This window comes from Stegodyphus dumicola, chromosome 5 (assembly GCF_044657685.1).
Source record: "Stegodyphus dumicola isolate Sdum_Otavi_A_Nest chromosome 5, ASM4465768v1".
Classification (NCBI taxonomy): domain Eukaryota; kingdom Metazoa; phylum Arthropoda; class Arachnida; order Araneae; family Eresidae; genus Stegodyphus; species Stegodyphus dumicola.
This window is the reverse complement of record NC_140772.1, coordinates 51,070,662-51,093,774: the sequence shown is the minus strand read 5'-3', so window position 1 is coordinate 51,093,774 and position 23,113 is coordinate 51,070,662. Positions and strand designations below refer to the sequence as shown.

Here is a 23,113-nt window from a genome sequence, read left to right as displayed (position 1 = left end):
TAAATATTAAGCTTTTTTTTTTTGTAAATTTTGATACACTTTAGATCATAATTGTACTTTATTTCGTAAATTACGGTTTCATATTTTTAATTTTATAATTTCTGCATGCCATTTTACCAGATTTAAACTGATGATCTATAATCCGGAAAAAACGATAATCCGGAATCACCGAAGTCCCGACGAGTCCGGATTAACGACTTTTGACTGTATATCACTTTGATTGCTTCTGAACATCAAAGTATGGTGTTTCTTATAGCTGTCAAAATTTATATTACTACACTCAAAAAGCACACTTCCTTAAAAGTTTATATTTTCCTACATAAAATGCAATACGTATATATTTGGAATTAAATAAAATTTTAAGACATACTTTATTTTTTTAAATATTGTTTTTTGACAAAATACCTTATCCCACAATATGATTTTCAAATATGGTGTGTGATAGGATTTTATAAAATTTATTACTTATGAATTTCAATTTTGGGTCTTAGTGAAAAATTGGTTCTAAATTTCTTACTTTATGCCTTTACTGATAATTGTTCAGCAGTTTTATGCGCGAAAATACTGGGCATAATTATATTATGTTGTTTAAAAAAACTGTTTTGTAATTATATAAGTATATATATACACACATATATAATTACAAATAATATATATATGTGTGTGTGTTTCTGTTCTTTACAGTCAATTTTACTAAAGTACTATTTGAAAACAGCAGAAAATAAGTAAAACAGAGAGCCTGTTAAATAAATAAAAACTTATAAGTATATATACCATGTAAGGAGAGGTAACTTTGTCCATGTCTTGTAGAGTGTAAAAAAATACAGTGACTGGCAAGGTGACATGACGTGGACAAAATGACCCACTTGCTCCAATTTCTGCTGTAAATCCTTCAACTGTACTCACCGGTTCCAAACGACCATTTAGGACAGATTCCTACATTTTAAAACCAGATGAAGAAATGCATTAAATCAATGTTATGTAATTACTTTGAAAAATAAACACAAAAAATTTGTAAACACCAACTTTTTACAGTTAACTATAAATAAGCATATTAGCCTGAAAATAATGCTATTTTTTATTAATAATTTTTCGTTAAAAATTGACTTGTGCTGAATTAGAGGTCTAGGAAATGGCATGTAACAACTCAACCAATGCCTCCGCCTGACCTTTGTAGAGGCTTGGAATAATACAATGGCCACACCTCTACACAAGACATGGCGGTGAAGTCCTGATTTATATATCATGTCTGTGATTCACAGATAAGTGTGTCCCAATGTTATATCTTGTAGCTTCCACTGTTAGATCATGCAACTGTTATATCTTGTATATTTGCTCTGGCGATGGTTACTTATTTTATTCTTTACTGCCCATAAAAAAACGCAACTAATAATACTAGTGTTGCAAAAAAAAAAGGAAGGTTTAACGAAGTTGAGAAGTGAGTGTTAAAATTCCTAAAATAGTGAAATGAAGGGTGCCCAATATCCCATGAAGTCATAGAATTGAAAGCGTTAAAAGAGGCTGCTCATTTAAAAATTTCTAAAAAGGACTTTAAAGCAAGTATGGATTGGTGCAGAAGAATGATGAAATGGAATGGTTTATCAATACGATGGCAGACAACTTCTTTTATGAAAAATGAATAGACTGCATTAAATTTGGACTTCCCCTCCCTACATATCTATGAAAAATTTTGGTGTCGCATTGCACTAGAGCTAATATGGTATTAATAATCTCAAAAATCTCGGTTTTTTCATGTATTTAATACAAATGCAAATTAGTACCTAACTAATAAATATATAAGCTATAGTTAATCCAGTGGACTTTTCAACATTTTCAAGAATCTTAAAAATTATTTTATTTTCATAACATTTTCCAGAATGTGCATACATCAGATCAGTTTTTGAAATAAGTTTCTAAACTTCCCAACAAAATAAGTCGCGATGTACCATAGCATCAGATTCCATAAAACTTGTTAAAATTAATATGCTTTAAATTATTTTAAAGAAAATAAAATTGAATATTCAATAAAGATATATGACTGTTAAAAACAATCTTGCAATTTACACATATAAGTAAATAATATTTTGGCATTAAGTACATGACTGCTCAGTTATGATCTTGCGACAATAACAACAACAAATAACAATAACATCAATAAAATAACTCGTGTTTCTGGGTTTTTTTCTTTTAAACTCTCAAAGTAAAAATTACATTTTATAAGTTCTAGTCTTCCAGTTTATCTATTACAAGATCCAGATATTTAGTGCATATGTTTAGTACAAAAAAATTTTATATGGGTAAATTTGAAAATGCTTTAAAAACTACACCTTTTTTGCATGTTTCTTTTACATATATGTAAAAAAGTATACATAAAATATATCACCAATACATTAAAACTGTAGAATGTACTAATTCACAAACTACAGTAAATAGTCATTATATTCAAGTCTTCATCAAAACTTTTTGCAAAAATTATTTTTTCATTGACTGACTAGATAACATAAGTACTTTCATATCACTAATATTCTATGCTAGCTTATGTATTCACCAGCTAAGAAGTAGCCTTAATGTCTTTCTCAAGCAAATTAGAATGTTGTTGAATAAGTTGGAATACATAATTTTTTTGAATTTCAGATGCATTTCAAGTCTTATGAGTAAATGACTGCAGAGAATTAGAAAACAGATTTAAAATTTTTAAATTGTATGTAATTATGCAGCTTGGAATAGCTTTATGTACACGTACAATGTTTTCAGCAGGAAACAGAGTGGGAAATGTTTTATAGCATTACAACTGTTTGAAAGAATCAGATTAATTATTTACAAAAGCTATACTTATTCAACCCGTTTTCAACCCTTCCATGACTATCACTGATTATATCCAACATCCACTACATACTTTTCTCTGGGTAGTGAGTGCATGTTATATGTGGTATGCACTGTGTTTGATGTCATGCAAACTGTATTTTTAGTCAATGAGCTGAGGAGTGCGACAAAGACAAATTAGTTATAGTTTTAAGTATGTGCTTAGAACTTCAGTTGGTAGTTATTGGAGTTCCAATGGTGTAGATGTTATTTGAGGTAGCAAAGTGAATTTTGAGTTTTTGCCATGATTGGTGAGTTGCCAATCTTTAGTCTGTGTGATGTTTTAAGAAGAAAATAAACAAGGTTAAGTCAAGATTATGAATCTGATTTTTTTAAGTTCTACTGAAGGTGTATGACAGCAAATCAACAGAATACAGTCCACTTGACGTCAACGACGGAAGATACAGAGTTTGCAGTCCTACGAGCCGAAGCTGTGGTGAAACTGGCGAGTCAATGCATCTCTATATCTTTGTGATCAGATAATGAAATTTACAATGCTTAAGACGAAGATGCACATAGCTAAGTTAACTAAACTAAAAGAGAAAATTACTGTAAGTTATGATTCTGCTGATTATACTCAATTAAAAATTGCAATATTTAAAATGTTTTTTAAAGGAAGATGCATTAAGGGTTGTTCAGGCTTTAACTATTTGTGATAGGAATTTTGAAATCATATGGATTTACTGTTTCAAAAATTTTCACATATGAAAGAATTACTTTTATCATTATTAAAGAAAATTTTATATTATCAAATTTAAAAACTGGAAATTCTTATATCTGAGACATATGGAAAGATGCCAGACATATGGAAAGCTGTCCTGGAGCTGAGACATATAGAAAGATGCCTTAGAGAGAAATTTTAACTGATTCTGTGTATTATGGGCCTCATCACACTGCATTGAAGGAATCAAGTACTTAGTAAGCTGGGACTCATTTTTGATGCTTCAGAACAATGTCTTAGACATTCATTAAATGACCTTTTTATGGTTAAGCCAAGGGTTCAACAAAAGCTGTTTCCAATTCTTCTGTGGTTTAGAATTTACAAAGTAGTGGTATGTGCTGATGTGAAGATGTTCAGACAAATTCCAGTTTACCCAGAAGATATGAATTGGCACAGTTCTAATTTCAGAAACTGGTCACTCACAAAATGTGCCAAAGCTGAAATTTGGTCTTTTTAAAAGAAATTCTTATATCCTCTATATTATTTCCTTTATCACGTTTCCCATTTTGTAACATGACATAAATATCTTTGCAAGAGTTGCATTCAAGTAGCTATCCCTATTCAAGTAGCAAATGTCATTTGCACTTTTGTAGCTGAGGATGGTGGTTTGGTAAAACCATTGAAACTAGTTCTGCGAAAATATAAAAATATAACACTGATTTTTGTTGTTTGACTTCTGAATTAGTATTTGTCTGGCATGTTATTGTGTCTTAAATAATACCTTTTTAACTAATTCCAGATCATCATATGTTTGATTTTTCAATCGACGCGGATACATTCCCGAATCCAGTGCTAGTGTAGTTAGGTAGTGACTATTCTTAACATGTTTTAGAGTACTTTTATGGCAGATTCAGAATTTTATTACTAATATATTCTATACATTATACTACTGCAAGTGTTTTTTTTTGGGGGGGGCACCAAAAAGGTATTTTGCCCCGGGCACCAGTTATGCTCGCTACGCCACTGGATTAAGGTATTGCTAAACCTAGCTAACCAGAAGTGTGGCTAGGATTTTCAGCACCCAGGGACGACTGAAGATTTTGCACCCCTTTCTGTGTGCCAAGAATGGAAATATTTCATTCTAAAATTTTGTAACATCAATTTGGGCCCTCTGGAAGCTGCACCCGGGGATAGATGTTCCTCCTTGCACCACCTTGCCCATTAGCTATGCCATAACTGTTAAGCTTCAGCACCAATTTTGAGGAAGAATACCACAGGGAGCAGTCTAAAATTCTCCCACCTCTCTTTCCCTGCCATCAACACCTCAGAGAGAAATTTGGCTTGCCATGTATTTTGAGTGTCCCTTTGCCACATAGACACTCTATGCCTCTTCCATGATTCAAACCTGGCCTGGTTGTCAAAATCACTAGCATTTATAAGTTATTACTATTTCTTATTACAAAATGTACTCCTTAATAATGACTAGATAAAACATATTGTACACCCTGCAACATAAACATCTTAAATGATTTTCAGTGCATTACATAACACACATAAGCTGATCTATATTTTTTGTTATACGGAAGGTTTCTGTCAACAAGATGCTATTGTGCTAACAAAATGAACAGTTAATGCCCCTAAATTTTACCATTCAAGGAACACCAGAAGATTCTCGTCCTTTCTTTATATATATTCTTCTCAGAGATAACTTGATGAATATAAAATTTGCTTTATATTCATTAGAAATTTATTCATTCAAAGTACAGAATGAAGCAACTAATGCACTCACTTCAAATGTTCCTAATAAACTGCTGCTAAATATTGAGGCAGGAGCACTATTGCTCAGCTGAATAACTTTTTCTTGCTCCTCTGTCTTCGTTTCCGGTTCTTTTTCAAAGAAGGCTCTATATAAAGCGTATAGACAACAAAATAAATTTTCAAAGAAAGAATTAAAAAAATATTTACTGCTATGCTGAAAATAAGAAATTTTAATTTCTACTATAACTTTCTACAGACAGAATTAAGAAGAAAGCAGAAATAAAATAATACAAGATTTGCAGGAATTTAACCGCAGATGAAAGTAAATTAGTGTACATTTTATAAGAAAATGTTTTTAATCTTATATGTAATCATAATTTTTTTTCTTATTATGGTAATACCAGATTTCAGGTACAACCATAACTGAGAGTATCAGAGAATGAAATTTTGTGAATTTACCTCAGGAAGAGACTGTAGCAGGTTCATTTTTTATTACTGAAAATAGTACCTTTTAATGGCAGATACAGATGTGAGGGAACTGTCAAAATCAAAACGTGTTCCACATTTTCTAATAGGTGCCTGTAAAAAATTAAGAAATGCTTCATTTTTATATTTTTACAATTTTATTAAAATTTAAGAAAATATATTAAAAGACAAAATTCACAAATGTAATAAAAATTAGAAAGTTAGTAAAAGATAAGAAATGGCAAAATATAGCATTTTCAGACATTTACATATGTGTATATAAATATTAAAACTCACTGGACTGGATGTCAATGGAAGACCACTTCGTTGATGAAAAACAAGGTTTGTTGCACTGTCTAAAGAACGCCTGAACAAAGCTTTTTTCTCTGCAGATGGAACAGCAGGAAAATACGAGAATGCCTGCCAAATTTAAAATTCTTTTATAAACTAAATATTTTTAAATTTTGAAAAAAAAAATTCTTAACAGATTAAATTATCAATTCTTTATTAAAAATTTAAATTTTTAATTCTTTGTTAAATATACAATTGAAATACGTTTTTAATTTTACTAAGAATTCAATAGCCATAGTGTATTTAACAAATGTTGCATACAAAGCTACAAAATATTTAGCAGTTTTGTTTGGTACATAAGACACAAAAGTCTAAGTTGCTTTGTCTTTGTCTGAAACACAAAAGACATTCACTAATTTGGAGAAAACCTGTGACAGTAATTAAAGGTAAATGGGAGAAATTAGTTCCAACTGAATGCTAGAAATTTACTGGATTTTCCAGTACTCTTTTGTTATTGGGACCAGGTTCAGAAATGTATGTATATATGTGTGTGTGTCTGTTCACATACATGCATACATGAACAAATCCATCCATCCATGTATACATACATAAGTATTGTTACGAAATGTACAGGTACGGTAAGATAGCAGATAGCTTCCCCTCAAAAGCAGGTTTAGGGTTGCCATAAAATGGCAAGGGAATGCAGGGTTGCCCCATTTGGCAAGAAATCGACCATCTGGCGACAAAATTGGCGATATGCCATGAACGGATGGAGAACCTTTTGGAACGAATTCTTACCGGTTTAGCTCAGAATGTTCTCAAATACAAGCCAAAAGCTATATAAACCCTGCTGGTCCACAGCCAGAGAGTGCCTCACATAGAGTGTGAGATAGTTAGTGTCTCCAGTTAGCCAGTCTGTGCAGAGTCGATCGAGTTGACAGCCGAGCAGCGAGTGCCGAGTGGGTCGTCGAGTGCATCGAAAGAGTCTCTTAGTGTATCGCTGTTAGTGCATCGTCGAGAGAGCGTGTTAAGCTCCGGGAATGACTGAACCAAAGAGTCAGAAGCTGTGCTCTGTGCGTCATCGAGTGCATTGCAAGTTGTAGCGTGGAGAGTCTTGTGAGTACGTGGAGTTTCGAGAACGACCGAGCAGAGTACGGAGCTGTACTCTGGTGCTTTGCAGTGAAGCTGTCTCCACCATTATAGCCTGATAACCTGAAGACTGTGTCGCTGATTGTTCCAGTGAGCGTATAGTAGATCTTCAACAACTGTAAAATGTGACTTTGGAGCTGTCCTGATTAATTTTAGCTAAATAAAAAAGTGTTTTCAATACTTCATCAAATGTCGTTGTTATTCACTCCAAATCTGCATGAACCCCTTAAACGTAACGTGGAGAAGAAAGAAAAAAACATAACAATATATACATTTCTGAATACAATCCCGATAACAGAAGTGTACTGATTTTACTACAAGAGATTTCCTGTTTCAATGCATATAATTTTTTGTGCTTTAAAATAGAAAAACAAAATAGGAAAGATCCATTATAGAAAAAGTTTATCTACTTTTGGCCCTTCTTTCATGGACAGTGGCAGAGTATCTACAAAAATTAATACATCTGATATCCTTTAATATGCAAATATATTTATCAAATTCCAATATTAAGAGTCCTTTTCTTTATCTGTAATTGTTATTGTAAATTGCAGGCAATTAAATGCAATATGTTTTTCAATTATAAGGAATTAATCAAAACTTTTTCTGAATGGTAATCTACAGTTACATAAATCTCTCTAAAAACTGGAATCTTCTGTTCATCAAATGTTATAATTATGGCTCAAAAACTTATTTTGATGCTTTCAAAGCTCGAAAGCACTGGTTACTGGAAATATCTATAACTTCCTTTCATATCATCACAAATGTAAAATGAAATGTATTTTAGAAACAAAAGTAAGTTCTTAATTCATTCAGCAGGTTAGTGAAGAAGCATCTGTTTACACAATTAAACAGTTAGAAATATTCAAATTATCCAAAAATAAACTAAAAGCAAAATTTTTATGAAGGAATTGCTTGATTTATGTACATACAGAAACTACATTTCTAAATTACTACTCATGAATCGAAAGCACATATTTTATATTATTAAATTTGCTATTACTGACTTGACAAATCAAGCAGAAGAAATTATATTTGTTCTTTACTAAATGAAGCTATATTATAACAGGACAATTTAAAACTGCTTAAAGCACTAAGATTTGCTTTTTTTTATTAACTGTTAACCTACAGAATCTTGCATTAAGACGTGAGTTAAATAGAAAACGATGTTTTGTCAATCATGGCAGATGATGATGCATTTGGAATGCTGAAAAAATTCTAACTCATTAGCTATCTTTTGTAGAAACAGAATACTTTAACAAAAGAAAAAAAAATTAAAGAATTTGTTTCAAAGATCACTAGCCATTAGTAGAAGAGGCTAGATTGTTTACTGTGGCAAGGCACACATCTATTTAGCTTAGGAGTTCCTTCAAGTGGACCTTCTAAGACTGGCTAAATGAATACAGCAAATCAGATAAAACCTGTCTGCTTTAGTAAGGATGCCTCTGTAGATGACTTTCTAGAGGAATCAGGTTTGATTTAATGATGCATATCAGCAGGAATGACATGTAGATAGCCTAGCCCATTTGGTAGGAATCAAAACTGCCAATGTTTAGCAACCTTATCTGTTTGGTTATCCCTCAGAGAACTGTATAGGGAATCTCACATTTATATTACAGACAAAAAAAAAAAAAAAAAAAAAAAAAAAAAACCCAAGCAAAAAGATGAAACCTGAGAACTAATTGCAGGATAAATGTCAGTATTCGTATTCCCTAAACCATGTATGATATATGTACATGTACAATAGAAAAAGAAGGTTTATTATCTATCCTCATTTTCATAAGATCTTTAATGACTGAACTATGAATTTTACCAGAGGAGCTAATAATTTAGAAAATTAAAATTATGGAAATGATTGGTTGAATGGTTACTTTATTATCACAAAACATGTAATGACTAACTTCTTTATTAAAAAATGCTTTTAAGTACATCTTTCTAATGGAAACTAACTGTTTTTAAGATACACATCTATAAAACTACATAATCTCTATACAACTAACTCATCTATTGGGCAGCCCATCTGAGATGAATGACAGGGTGGCCCACAGAAAAGGAGCTCTAGTAATAATGCAACAAGATGGACACCATTTTTCTGACATGAGGTACAAAAAAAAAGTGAAGAGGAAGACAAAGCCATAACTATGCTTTATACTGATGAGCCAAAACATTATTACCATCCCAATTTTTCAATGAATTTTTTTTCAATTATTTTTCAATGAACTCATCTAGATGGAATAGAGAGAATGGTATTTAACTGCTGCTAGAAAAGGTAAGATAATCATTCTTGGACTTACTTTTGCAAGTGATGGGAAAGGCTACCGATTTAAACAAATTTGATAGGGGCCAGACAGTAATGGCCTGAAGACTCAGAACAAGTGTCTCTGAAATTGCACGACTGGTAGGCTGTTCACGATCTGCTGTTGTTAATATTTATGCAAAGTGGATAAATGACAGTGAAATCAGCAGTAGATGCCAATAGCTGGACACCCATGCATCATCAAAAAAAAGGACATCAGAGACTGTCCCACTTGGTACAGCAAAATCAGCACCAGACAGTGGCTCAGTTGACAACCCAATACAATGCACGTCCAACTGCAAGTGTTTCAGAACACCCAATTCAACGGACACTGTTGGATAGAGGACTGCACAGCAGATATCCCCCTTGTGTACCTCTGTTGACCAAACATCATTGTCAACTACACCTACAGTAGGCCCAGGAATATCGAGACAAGACCATGAATAATTGGAAGAAAGTTGCCTGGTTGGATGAATCCTGATTTCTCGTTCATCACATCAATGGTTGTGTCAGGGTATGCCATATTTTATGCAAACAGTTGTTCCTCAGCTATATGGCAGGTCATCTGCAGGAACTGTGGATCAGTTGTTCCCTTACATGGGGTCTGTCTTTTCAACTGGAAATGTAATCTTCCAGAAAGACAATGCCCCATGTCCAAAGGCTTGAATTGTGTTGGACTGGTTCAAAGAGCATAAAGTCCAGTTAATGTCCTGGTCACCTAACTCATCGAATCTTAACCTGCTAGAGCACAATTTGGGATGCCATGGAGTAGAGCTCAAACATCACCATGTGAGAATATCTCAACTTTACATGACTGCTGCTTAAACATTTGGTACAAACTGTTTCCATCATCTACCATGAAGTTGTAGTATCCATGCCAAAGTGAGCTGCAGTTGTTTTGCAGGCTATAGGTCACACATTACGTTATTGAGTAGGTGGTCATAATGTTTTGGCTCTTGACTGTATATGGCAACAGCATCTCATGTGCCAGATTGACAATCAGCAGACAGAGAGTGAAGGCTCATGGCCTCCTCTAAACAGCAATGCACCAGTACTGAATGGTAAACTAAACAGCAATGCACCAGTACTTTGCTGTAGGCCACCCTATACTGTTGTTAGTTATAAACTCATCAAGTAAGTAAAACATGCAAAGAAAATGAGTAGTTGTGTAGCAAATGTAAAAAATGGAATGTATGGTAATAAAATTTATATCATCTAAAAAGAAGATCATTCTTCTTCTTTAACAGATCTATCAGATTTCCTCCATCAAAGAAATCCATCACCAACAGCTAAGGTTTTATTTATCATTCTCTAGAAGTATTCTTATGATATTTCTCATGCTATCCCTTTTCTATTTTAACCTTACATAATAAATGGCACTGTGCACCTATTCATAGAAATGTAACAAGGATGACTATGCATCCATCTTATGTATTTCTAAATGTATATATTACCAACAATGCATGAAATGCAGGTAAGAATATATAAATGTGGTAAGTAACATTTACTTTTTCTTTTCATGTTCATGATTAAAACATGGAATCCAATATTATTTGTCACACACAAAAAATAAAGTACCAACTTTTGGGAAATTTATTTGAATTTTTTGGAACACTTTAGATCAATAAAATTACAATGGCCCATTCATGCAATTTAGCCTTATGTATACTGGCAGTCAATGTGCTAAGTTTTGATACATCTAATTTGACACAACCATTTGATTACTACATTGGCACTGATGTAAATTCAACATGACACAGTTAAGAGAATTTTTATATCTTTCCAATTGCTCAAAAATTTAAACACATTGAAGATCAAGGTGTTTCTGTGTTTAAAGAAAGAAGAATAGAAACATTTGATTGTTTGATTATGGCACAGCCAACTAGGGCTGTATATCCAACAGAAGGAATGCCTTAATGGTAAATTTTCTAAGAGAAACAGATGCATGTTTATGTTATGTGCAAAGAAAATAATGTAGCCAGCCCATATGATTACCAAGTACTGAAGCAAGGTCTGGGATTAACAGCATTTCATGGCTTTAAACAGTTGTCAATGGTCAGCCAAAAATGAATAAAGAATTTAATACTTATTTTCCCTTTTAATAAAATATATATATATATATATATATATTTGATGACCACTGATTGGTTGATTAATTGTTCAGTTGATTAGGATCAGGAAGAAGCCTTTGCAAAGAACTCTGAAAAATTTTCTGACAGAAACTTTCAGTATTTTCTATATAGACAAGATATATATATATATATTAATTTTAAAGTATACATGTATATATAATATTGCTTATGTTTTAACATTCAATTTAAAAGCAATTAATTCAGCATTGTACCCTTAAACTACTCACCTCATCTCCAAAATTTCCATCTGATGACAGTGGCTGGGCCTCACTAGAATCAGAAAGAATTTCTCTTTCATCAGATAGTTCATCAATGACACTTTTAGGAAGAAAAGCACCATACTTTTTGATATTTACAGTGCTAAGTTTTGGATGAATTTGTTGCATATGTGAACCAGTCCGATCACCACTATGATATGCTTTTGAAAACTGGTGATCACTGGATTCTTGAGTTAAATTTTGAATAGTACTGTCAGTTTTTTCTTTGATAGTATGAAGTAGATTGCTTTCATTTTTTCTGTGTTCTGAGTACCCTGGTGACTGAAATAGATTTAATTTATTTGTTAGTAAATGATTTGGTACATGGCTTTGTTTAAGACTAAATTGAGAATCAGTACAATGTTGTATTCTTGGATTTAGAATTTCTGGTGAAAGTCTTTCAATAGAAGATATGGTTTTACAATTTCTATCACAATTTTTCCTGTTATTAGATGATTCTTTATTTAGCCTCAGTGCCTGCTTGAAGAGATGTTTAGAATCACCAATTTCATTACGTTTAAGAAATGCATTCTGCGTACTTTCTCGGTTATGTTCTAAAATGGGCGAGTTAATTTTCAACTCCTCAACATAGCTACACAATGATTTGTGATGCATATTTTTCCTTTTGCCAACATCAGTCAAATTCAGATTTGAAGGATTTTCATGAGAACATTTCACTACACAATGCCTGTCTCTCAGCCTTTCTAAGACTTGTTCCATTTCCTCCCTTGGAACTTGTTTCATACAGTCTTCGATGCAACAGTAATTTAAAACAACATCACTTTTTAGTGATAAAATGTCTGATTTTGCATTTTCTTTAGTTTTTACATGCTTTTTGTCAAAAGTCCAAGATGCCACATCGGAGGAGCTAAGATCATCACCAAGGTTCTTCTTCAAGAAGCGCTCTACTACAGGCCGTCGTTGAGGTCTGCTGCGTCTAGGTGGAGATAACTCTTCTTGTTTGACAGTCTTTTTCCCAAACATAAGATGCTCGGGGACTTCAATACTTGGACTTCCACAACGAGATGGTGACTGATACCGTTTGGTGTACATGCACAAAGAATTTGGTGGATCAAGCAAACTTTCTCCCAGCATGGAATCAGCAGGGCTACTGGTCCTGGAAGAAAAACCAGACGGAAGTATTCCATCATATGCATATTCCCGAACAGAACATGAATCAAGATTTTCAAATTCTTCAGTCCTTCCTTTTAAAACTTTAAGTGGCAAATTAGGTTGGGAATGTTTGTGGCAAGGAACAACAGGAATTTCCCCACATCTTGGATGACATTTCATTTGAACTTTCATCGCAGCATTACGCCCAATGTTTGTGATTGGAAATCTGTGAGAGTCAGGTTGGGAGCAAAATTTACTTGAAAACGCTTCACCTGGTACACATATTCTGAAAAGAAAAGATGTACTTATTAGAAGAAATATGTTTATGAAAAACAATGTAAAAATTTAGTTAAGGTACTGTATTTCCATAACTGTCATAAAAATAATAGTTTAATGGTAAAAATTTTCAACTCATTAGAATATAATAGTTAACCCTAAAATAACAATTTTTGGAGTATCTACTTTAAATCACATTTTTAATGCACTTAAATATATATACAGACATTAATAGCATTATTAGTATTAAAATATTATCAATTTTCAAATGGAATAAAAATTCTTTTTTTGCACATAAAATGCAGAAAAATAAATATCCCTTATTCATGCCTCGATGCAGTGCTGGGCCTAGAGTGATGCAAGTAAGCCACTTGCAGCAGGTGAATAGCTAGGAAGGGCATCTTATCAGCTGCAAAATTATAATAGTTAATTTTCAATTTTGAACTGCATCAAGAGGCACCATTTCAAAATAACAAATTTAAATCAACAAAAAGGACAGTATATTCTTGAGCACCTGCAGAACATGTATGCTTTTCTTTAAACAGCTAAGAAAACCAAATCAAGAATTTAATTAAAATTAGCAATTTAATATCTGGGACAAAGAGTCATTAGAATATATTTATGTAATTTTTAATTCATTATTATTTCTTAATATTTATAGAAAATCCAAATTTATATGAGGCATTGAAAGATAAATCATTATAATAGCTTGAACTGTGTATACTGTGTATTGTCGCAAATAAAGTCTGCTTAGTGAGATTTGAGCTGGTGAAATGGAATAGTACTAAATGTTTTTATCTTTCACAGGCAGGGTACTGCCATTAGGCAATGCATAAGATACTAAATTTTTCTTTCAAATTTAAATTGCTTGTTATTGATTAAGAAACTAAACGATCTACAAGCATTAACACAGATTTCCATCTTTATTATTCTGAATTATTAGCTGCACCTGAGAAATTAAACGAGCAGGATTCATTAAAATACTTTATATATATATATATATATATATTCTTTTAATAACTATTTTAGGCAGCTGGCCATACAAGCAGCTAGTATATTAAACAATAAAGCAAATTTGAAAAAAAAATATTTCTGATTTCATGTCATTAAAAATAGGAAAAGTAAAATTATAAAAAATCCTAAATATAAAACTTTTTACATTATTGCCAGTGTTATTTGCTCTTTACCAAAGACAGTTTTTAGTTAAATATTATTAATTATTATGTGTATTAATTTTCTGAATATACAACATTTTGCTTACAAAACTACAGTATGATTTAGCTTGTTAAACCTAAAAATGTAAAGATTCAGTTAATTTGATTGCATAGTATGTAAAGAGAGTAGAGGCGCCGATTTACCTGTTTGTCTTAGGTGAAAAAATTCCTAGGCATGGCTCTACTACAAATTAAATAATAATATTACATGAACATATGCATCAAGAGCTTATTCTTATATTCTTATTCTTGTACAGAAAATAACTAAGTCTTGAAATCTAAAAAGCAAAACTTTCAAAAACAGATGAATATTTTTTCCTTTCTCTCACCTCTTCCCCCCCCCTTCAAAGAAGGCTTAAAAATTCCTATTTAGATGTTAAATTACTGCTTATAGGATTAGTTAAATCTGCCTTTTATTAAGTTCTGATACTAAATTTCAGATCCAGCCCACATTACATAATTACTATTATATGTTACTGTTACTATGATGTTAGATTTCTGGCATCCTTTTGTAACAACTTATTTTCCTGTACAATTCTGGGACAGCCAGTATCTTTTCACAACAGCATTAAACTTTCATGAGTACAAAAAAGAATAGATTATACCACAAAATACTACATCACAAAGTGCAAAATCCAGATGTCAAATATCCAGAATTATCTAAAATCTGCACTTCCCAGACAGACCGTCAGTCAAAATAAATAAATAAATAACAGAAAAAAGGTATTTTGTATTCTTCATGCATGTACATTTGATACTTTTACATAATAAAACACAGAGTCCCATTTCTTAATTTCCCTTTGGCATTAAATAAAATATTACTGAAGAAATAATCATTCATTAGCATAAATCTGTATGATAAATAATTTGGCTCCATAGTTGTTAGAACATCTCTATTCTCTGCCATTTTTGCTTGGCATACATCTCAAAACTGAAACATTTTACATTGAAACATCACTGTTTTTACACAGATTACTGAATAATTCCTATCCCTGATGGCAAGTTGGTGAATCATCATTTATTAATTTTTGATTTCATCACCAAATGACTATCAACAGCAGCTTGAGAAATGATTTATACAGCAATGTTCTAAAGACTTTTTTTTTTTTTAAATATTAGTAATTGAATACCAAAAAGCATGGTAACCTTTTATGCAAGTTATGCTTAGCAACAATTACAGACTGCAACTAACTGTGCTAGAAAGCATTAAATGTGTTGATGAGGAGAAATTTAACAGAAAGTTCTTTCTATGTAAAACAAAATTTTGTAAATAATACTTATAGGCCAAAAGATTTTATTTAGTGTCACTTAAATTGAGAATAACTGATTTGTTGTTCAGATAAACCCAAGACTGGCATCAAGGTTGATACAGCTGCATGGAATGGAAAATTTTTAGAATTTAGGGAAACACCAAGTAACAGAGTTAAAGAATGACAAAAGTCTTAAGAATTCAGGGAAGGCACTGGGATGCAAAATTTAGGGAGGCACTTGGCAGCAGATTTAGGACATGCAGAGGCTGCACTGAGCCAGAAAACGTATAGCAGTGCCTTAAGTATATGTGGGTATTTATTTATTCAGGACTCTGATAAATCAAAACCATATGTGAGAAAAAGGTGTAGGTACAATAAATAACCAAACTAATATAATTCAGTCTTAACTTCATCAGTGTATGACAGAAAATGTGTCACTAGTCACCAATCTCGTAATACATTGCCATTAATATATAACGGACACTAGCTTAACTTTAAGATGACAGCTGTGAATTTGAAGGTTTTCAGATATTGTAAACAAAATGTTCCAATAAATGGAATTTGTGAATAAATATGAAGAAGCAATAAATAAAGATGATACAACAGAAATTTTTCTTAGCAATGACAATGCCCCTATCATCAATCAACTAACTGACAACCAAATCTGTAGTATGTTTCTAAATCTAAAAAATAGCACTACTGATAGTGAAGCAAATGACAGAAAGGTTGTTGAGAATGGAAAAAGTACTGACTGTTAGTTTAGTGGGAATTCTTAATGCAGCAATTAAAAGAACCTGAAGAATGGAATTTTGTAGCTGAAGAAATTATGTCTACTTATAGAATTAAAGAGAAAATACTAGCACAAAACCTGAAGTAACTTAAATGAATTACACTGAAGAAATTGTTTAATAAAGCAAGCAAATAAAAATTTAGCTTTTTTTTTTTTTTTTTTTTTTTTTGAGGGGGGGGGGTAAATTTTGATTCCCTTAAAATCATAAATGCTTCATTATTTCACAAACCACTATTTCGTATTTTTTATTTTATTATACATGTCATCTTATTAGATTAAACTGATGATCTAATATCTGGAAAAACCACAAATCTGAAATTGTCTAATTGTCTGAAATTGTCGCAGCGAGTTTGGATCATGGATTTTGTACTGTACTAAAAATAAAAAACGCTTGCTTTTTTTAGCACATTCTTTATTGTTTGCTATCAGAAGTAATACGATCATCCACAGAAATGAAGGGATGTTAAAAAATTATGAATAAAGATAACAAGAAGGCAATATTAATATTATACAAATGCCATCAAAAATTAGAGCCTCAAGGATGCCTAGAATGTTTATATAATGGGCTGAAATTCACAGGACTCAACATACATGATAGCATAATTATTGTAAACTCCTAATTATCATCAAGTACATTTATATCAGAATCAAGAATAACATTTTGGAGGATGTAATGGTGGTTTATGGCAATCATCATTAACAGCAAATTATAGTTAAGGATCTCAAGCGATTGTATTTATGAAAAAGGTATGAACAACAAATTCTTTCATCAAGTAAAACCAACATGTTGGACATCACGATAAAGGAACAAATTATTGATAATTCCTTTTCTTATTTGGTGTTTATGCAGGGTACAGTGACCAGTACTATAAATATAACAGACATTCTATAACTATTCTTTCAATCACATCAAATATGAATCTTGGTTTCTGCGCATGGTACAATGATCATCAATATAGATATAGCAGACATTCTACGGTTACTCTTTTAATCACTTAAAAAGAGTCTAGAGAAAAAGAAGTCTAGAGAAATGTTTTCAAATAAAAGAATTACTGCAAAGTCTCTTCAGTACTCAAAAATAACAATCGTTGAGTTGCACATTCAAGTTCAAATATCACAAAATTGTATTCAGCTCTTATATGAAAAATTAATTTATCTGACAGATTGAAATTGCTGTTCAAGAAGAAACACCAGTCTGCGCCATGTTAACATTGTACTACTGCATGAAAGAGTTTACTATTTTACTAAAATGAAGATTCGTCTAACATTTAATGCTTGCTTGAAGCCACAGATAATGCCTACATTCATTTATTATTACTACCACCGCTGACTAAACTAACTCCAAAGTCATGGCTTTACGCACTCACGGTGTCCGCCCCCCCCCCCCAGATTTTCCTAAATATGTCTGGCGTATGTTATACTGGAAGTTATAAAAAAATACCACATAAGCTTTTATTTTATTTCAATAATATTAACAAAAAAATGTTAATATATTTCCAAAAGATAAAAATATTACAGGATAACATGAAAAAATAAAAAACTTGGCTTTAAAATACACACTTTTGGACAAATATGGGAAAATAACTGCATTTAAAGTGAACCCTCGGATAGCAAGCACTTCTGAAAGTGACCAATATTTAGGAGAACAGAGAGAAATACCGATATTGAATATCACCTTTGTAGGTGAAATTCTTCTAAAACAGACCAAAATCATACAAAAAGAGAATTTAATCAGCATAATAAATTTTCGCCCTTTAGTCTAGTCATATATTTTTCCCTGTACAAAGGAAATAACAGATCAAATATAAAATATATATAACATGAAATAATCTTATGCATTAATAACTGTTTATAAAAATAACATTAAATATATGTCAGAACAAACCTGTAATGAACATTTTCTGGAGACTTCCCACCAGTTAAACTGAACCAAGCACATAACTGTGAGAAATACAGAAATGAACGAACTGCTTGAATTAAACCACGGGGACTGATGTTCGCATCTGACATCCTGAAAAATTAGGTAAATGTTTTAACATAATTTTAATGTAAATATTTAAAATAAAAATTGTAAATTTTAAATGTTTTTCATAATAGATAATACAAATATAAAATAGAAATGAATTATCATTATCTGAATAGACAATGAATTATCAATAAATGTATTAAAACTGAAACATTTTCAATAATAGAAAAAAAAGTTGTTCCTTCCCAATAAATTCCTGAAACTACAGACACTACATCACTTGAACAAAAAACAAATCATTCTCCATAAAAGAAATGTGTCATGTTGTTAGCATCATGAAAATTGTATCAGTAATTAATTTGGCCATAAGAGAAATGTAAAATATATTATAGCAAATCTAAATAGCATTAAAAAGCATTACAAAATATCACATAAACACCATAATCAGAAAAATACAATAATCAATTTTAGCCTGCAGTATATGCTTGTCATAACTTAAAGCACTAAGCTGATAGTGGTATGGAAATTCATAATATAATAGCATGCAATTCTACTGCATTTTTTCTTATGTTATAATTTTATTAACTAATTGACCAAGAAATAATTAATAACTAAGATTTAAAATTCTTTATTTTAACACCAAAATTGAAACAAAAGAATAAAATATTGAAAGAAGCTTTTAAAAAAACTGCATTCTGTAAACTAGATTATGTTTAGTAGTAACACCTTAGAGGAGATTTTAGTATTAAATATATTTTAAAAAAATGCCTGATGTAGCCAACCAAAAGAAATGAGTACTTTTCCCTTAAAAATATGTCAGTACTCTTGGATTATCTACACCCTCAACTAAAACCTGCAAAAAAAATTTCCAATGCAATATACTGCCAAAATTGTCATGTGGCAACCCACATTCCATCGAAAAGTATCAATATGGCAACCCCAGATATGTGCAGAGTTTCTTCATTTTCTCATTTATTTATTATTATTATTAACCAAAAACATGTTGCTAAGAGAAAAAGTTATAAATGGATTTCTTTAAAAAAAATAAATGTTTCACTATTCATGTTTCTTGCTTCTTTTAATTTGACTCAAAAAAAAAGATTAATGCTTGAAATAAATTAAATGGAACACTTTTATTACAAAATTCATCACCATCATTAAACTTTGTTTTTGATGCATAATGAAAGATTCTCGGCCTTTTTGATTGGCAACAAATTTCAATTTCTGATCTTTATTTGCAGCTACGAAATATACAAGAAGGAGGTAAAACTGCATGGTACAAAAATGGGTCCAAAAATACTATGATCACTAGATGGTGCTGCGGTTGTCTATTGGCTATTCCTAATACAGCATAAAGTCTTTAATCTGGAATGATCCATAATCCGGACCTCAAAGCTACAAACTTTCTGCGCATGCGTGTTTAATGTATAACGGACGGTATAAGCTAGGCTAAAATTATCAATTTCAGTTAATGTTGCAGATTGTGTTGTTCATTAATCTTCTAACTGGATCCGGCTTATTATTTTTTGCAGACTGTTAGAGCAATTTTATAAAAAGTAACCTTGAACTTTCGATTATGTCAAAAAGAGTTTCCAATTCTGGAGCTGCCAAAGGATCTACAAAGCGAAAGCATGTTTCAATGTCCACTAAACAAAAAGTGGATTTGCATCAAAAAATGGATAAAGGCATGAAGAAAGTGACAGAGAGGTGATTTGTTTCTCTAACCATTCCGAAATCTGTATCAATTTCCCGTTGCTCTGTGAGAAGAGGGGCAATGAACTGGAAGTTGATCTGTCAGCACTATCCTCATCTTCTGGGCAGATGTTTCTATTTTATTCAGCTTATAATTTCTAACTAAATGTAGTGTTTCATCTTGATGTACTTCGATATGATTTAAATCAATTTCCTGGTCATTATAAATATCACGAATACACATCAAATAGTTTTCTGGTTGCAGTTTTCTAATTTCGACTATGCGTAATGTATGCTTTATGCATGCGTGCATTGAAAGAAATGTTTAATAAAGTAAAAAAATAAATATTAAGCTTTTTTTTTTTGTGTAAATTCTGATACCCTTTAGATCATAATTGCTCTTTATTTCATAAATTACAGTTTCATATTTTTAATTGTATAATTTCTGGATGTCATCTTACCAGATTTAAATTGATGATCTATAATCCGGAAAAAAAACCTAATCCGGAATCGCCAAAGTCCCGACGAGTCCGGATAACATAATGGCATATAAATGTTTACTGCATAAACATTTATATGCCTTGCAAGTAAGCTAAGCTTCGTAACTGAAGAGGAAATGTATGCCTTGCAAGGAAGCTAAGCTTTGTAATTGAAGAGATAATGTTTATGTTTTTATGCAATAGATTATGTTTATAATTTTTTTAGTTTGGGATATTATTGTATTAACTAAGTTTGGATTCTGTTCACTAATGATTATAATTTATTCTTCAAATTATAAAATATAATTTACAGCTTTCATGGTTAATTGATTGTAATACATTTTATAAACGATTAATTTGAAGATCTTTTCAAATCTCCTCCCTAGAAAAATAATCATATTACTCTTAATAGTACTTAATGCATATATGTTAAATTTAATTAGGTTCTTCCCGTGTCTCACATTTTCTAAAATGCTTATATCTTAACACAGTTCAACATAAATTGTGGCAAAACTTATGTTGAATTATTTGAACATTATTATGTTGAACATTATAGAATTCTGTGCTTCTGCAAAAAAAATTTTTTTTTCTGTCGTAATGGAGTTATTCTTATTTTTGAATCAAATGTAAATTTTGATTTTGATATTTTTATTGTCTTCCGTTAAAAATCTCCACATTGTTGTTATTGTAGAAAGACCGAATATGATTCAAATTGGTATAACAAGATTCTTAACCAATATCCCGATTTAAATTAAGTATTCTCAACACTTGGTTACTTTGAATTTTCTTTATATTGTTCATAATTAAATGTAAAGAACAGAGACAGTTAAAAAAATATATTCGAACTAATTCAATATATCATTAATTATTGTCCTACTTGTGTTTTGAACTAACTTTTAAAGAATAAATGTAACATTTTAATTAAAAAAATACTGTAGATATTTTGTCTTTTAAAAGAGCATATGCCAAACTCTTTTCAGTCAAAATATATGTAGGCAGATGATTAAAGTATATATTCTCCATCCCCTCCCAAAAAAAATGAAGTGTAGTGAATAAATTTTCAAAGTAAATTTTTCTACTTCATTCAGTAATCTAAAAGAAGCATTTCTTACGCTTAGAAAAAATTTTACGGCAGTTTTAATGAGCTGATATTTTCTTGCTGCCAAATTTCAAATTGAGTCATACATATTTTGGAAAAATTGTTTTGTATGTGTTATCTTTTACTGGAAAAGATCTATTTTTTATTTTCACTACCTATATAAAAAACTAAGTCTGTTTTTTCAAGCAGTAACTGAGTACTTTTTCATTTTCAGTTTACTATGTCTTTTTCAACCATTCAAGACTTGCAATGAAATAAACAAGCTCAATTAAGTACGACAATTGTTATTTTTTTGCAGAAACTCAGTAAAAATATAACAATAATTACATAATTAATCCTGAAACAATGCTAACAGTATTGTTTTATACTGTTACACACAGTGTTGAGCTAAAGGAAGCTGGAGTAACCCTTTTGTTAAATTTGTGCTCAATTTGCAAACCCCTGATTTTGGCCCACTAGTGGCCGAGCTGTAAAAGCCCAGCGAACAGGCTGGCTGCATGGTCATTTTCGTGGTTTTCCCCATGTGTAATGTATATACCAGTTACCTTTTCAAAGTCCTCTACGAATGTATCTTTCCTCTTTGGCAGACAGCCTGATAATGCTTTTCCATGTTTAAATAAGCCAAACATCTTATTCTTTTTGCTTGTAGCTAAGGGCTTCTGCTGAATATATAGATGCCTGTATGATTAATAGTTCAAACTCGCATGGATCTCCTGAAAATTATTTTGTCCTGAAGTGTAATGTTGGGAGGAAAATCAAAAACTGGAATCAAACCTCTAAACTTTTTTTTAAAACATTTAATTTGGCACTCCACAGCTCAATGTTTTTAACCAGCATTACAATTAGAAGATTTAATAGGAAACATTAATGAAATTAATCATTCATCATGTCCCAAATCAGCAAGAATTTAATAACATTAGTAAAGACGTATGTGTCGAAATATCAATAATAGACCATGTGCTTGGAATATCATGGCAGCATGCATTTTACGAATCATTCTTGCTGTCTATGAAAGCTTATAAGAGCTACCTAACTTTATGCACAAATATTTTGCATCAAATGATACATATAAGGATATTTTACATACAAGGATCTAATAACTGGCTGCTTTCATGCATGAAATGCAGATGCATATTAAATTCACATAACTTATAAGCAATATTTAATTAATTTCCAATCTACTACTTTTTATAAGCATACAGTAAATATCTTCTTTTATTTACTAATAATCCAGACATTCTGACAAGTTATACAAATTTGGTTAATTGTGATCAAGCATAATATAAACGTTACTTATCTTTGTTCTAAATAGGATTGAATTATTTATTCCTAAGTTTTTTATTCTTGTGTCTTAAATCTCTATGTC

At 31.3% G+C, this 23,113-nt stretch overlaps 1 protein-coding gene across 5 annotated transcripts in view; it reads right to left on the bottom strand.

Annotated features, from left to right (window-relative positions):
- LOC118180954 (atos homolog protein A-like) overlaps positions 1 to 23,113 on the bottom strand; it is a 213,122-nt gene that overhangs the window by 7,830 nt on the left and 182,179 nt on the right. For all 5 annotated transcript variants that reach the window (XM_035350032.2, XM_035350034.2, XM_035350033.2 and 2 more), the window contains 6 exons: positions 18,397 to 18,522; positions 11,839 to 13,267; positions 6,044 to 6,166; positions 5,790 to 5,860; positions 5,313 to 5,427; positions 775 to 936 (listed from right to left, as the gene is read on the bottom strand). In XM_035350032.2, coding sequence (XP_035205923.1) covers positions 775 to 936; positions 5,313 to 5,427; positions 5,790 to 5,860; positions 6,044 to 6,166; positions 11,839 to 13,267; positions 18,397 to 18,522 — 2,026 coding nt within the window. The remainder of the gene's footprint in view (positions 1 to 774; positions 937 to 5,312; positions 5,428 to 5,789; positions 5,861 to 6,043; positions 6,167 to 11,838; positions 13,268 to 18,396; positions 18,523 to 23,113) is intronic.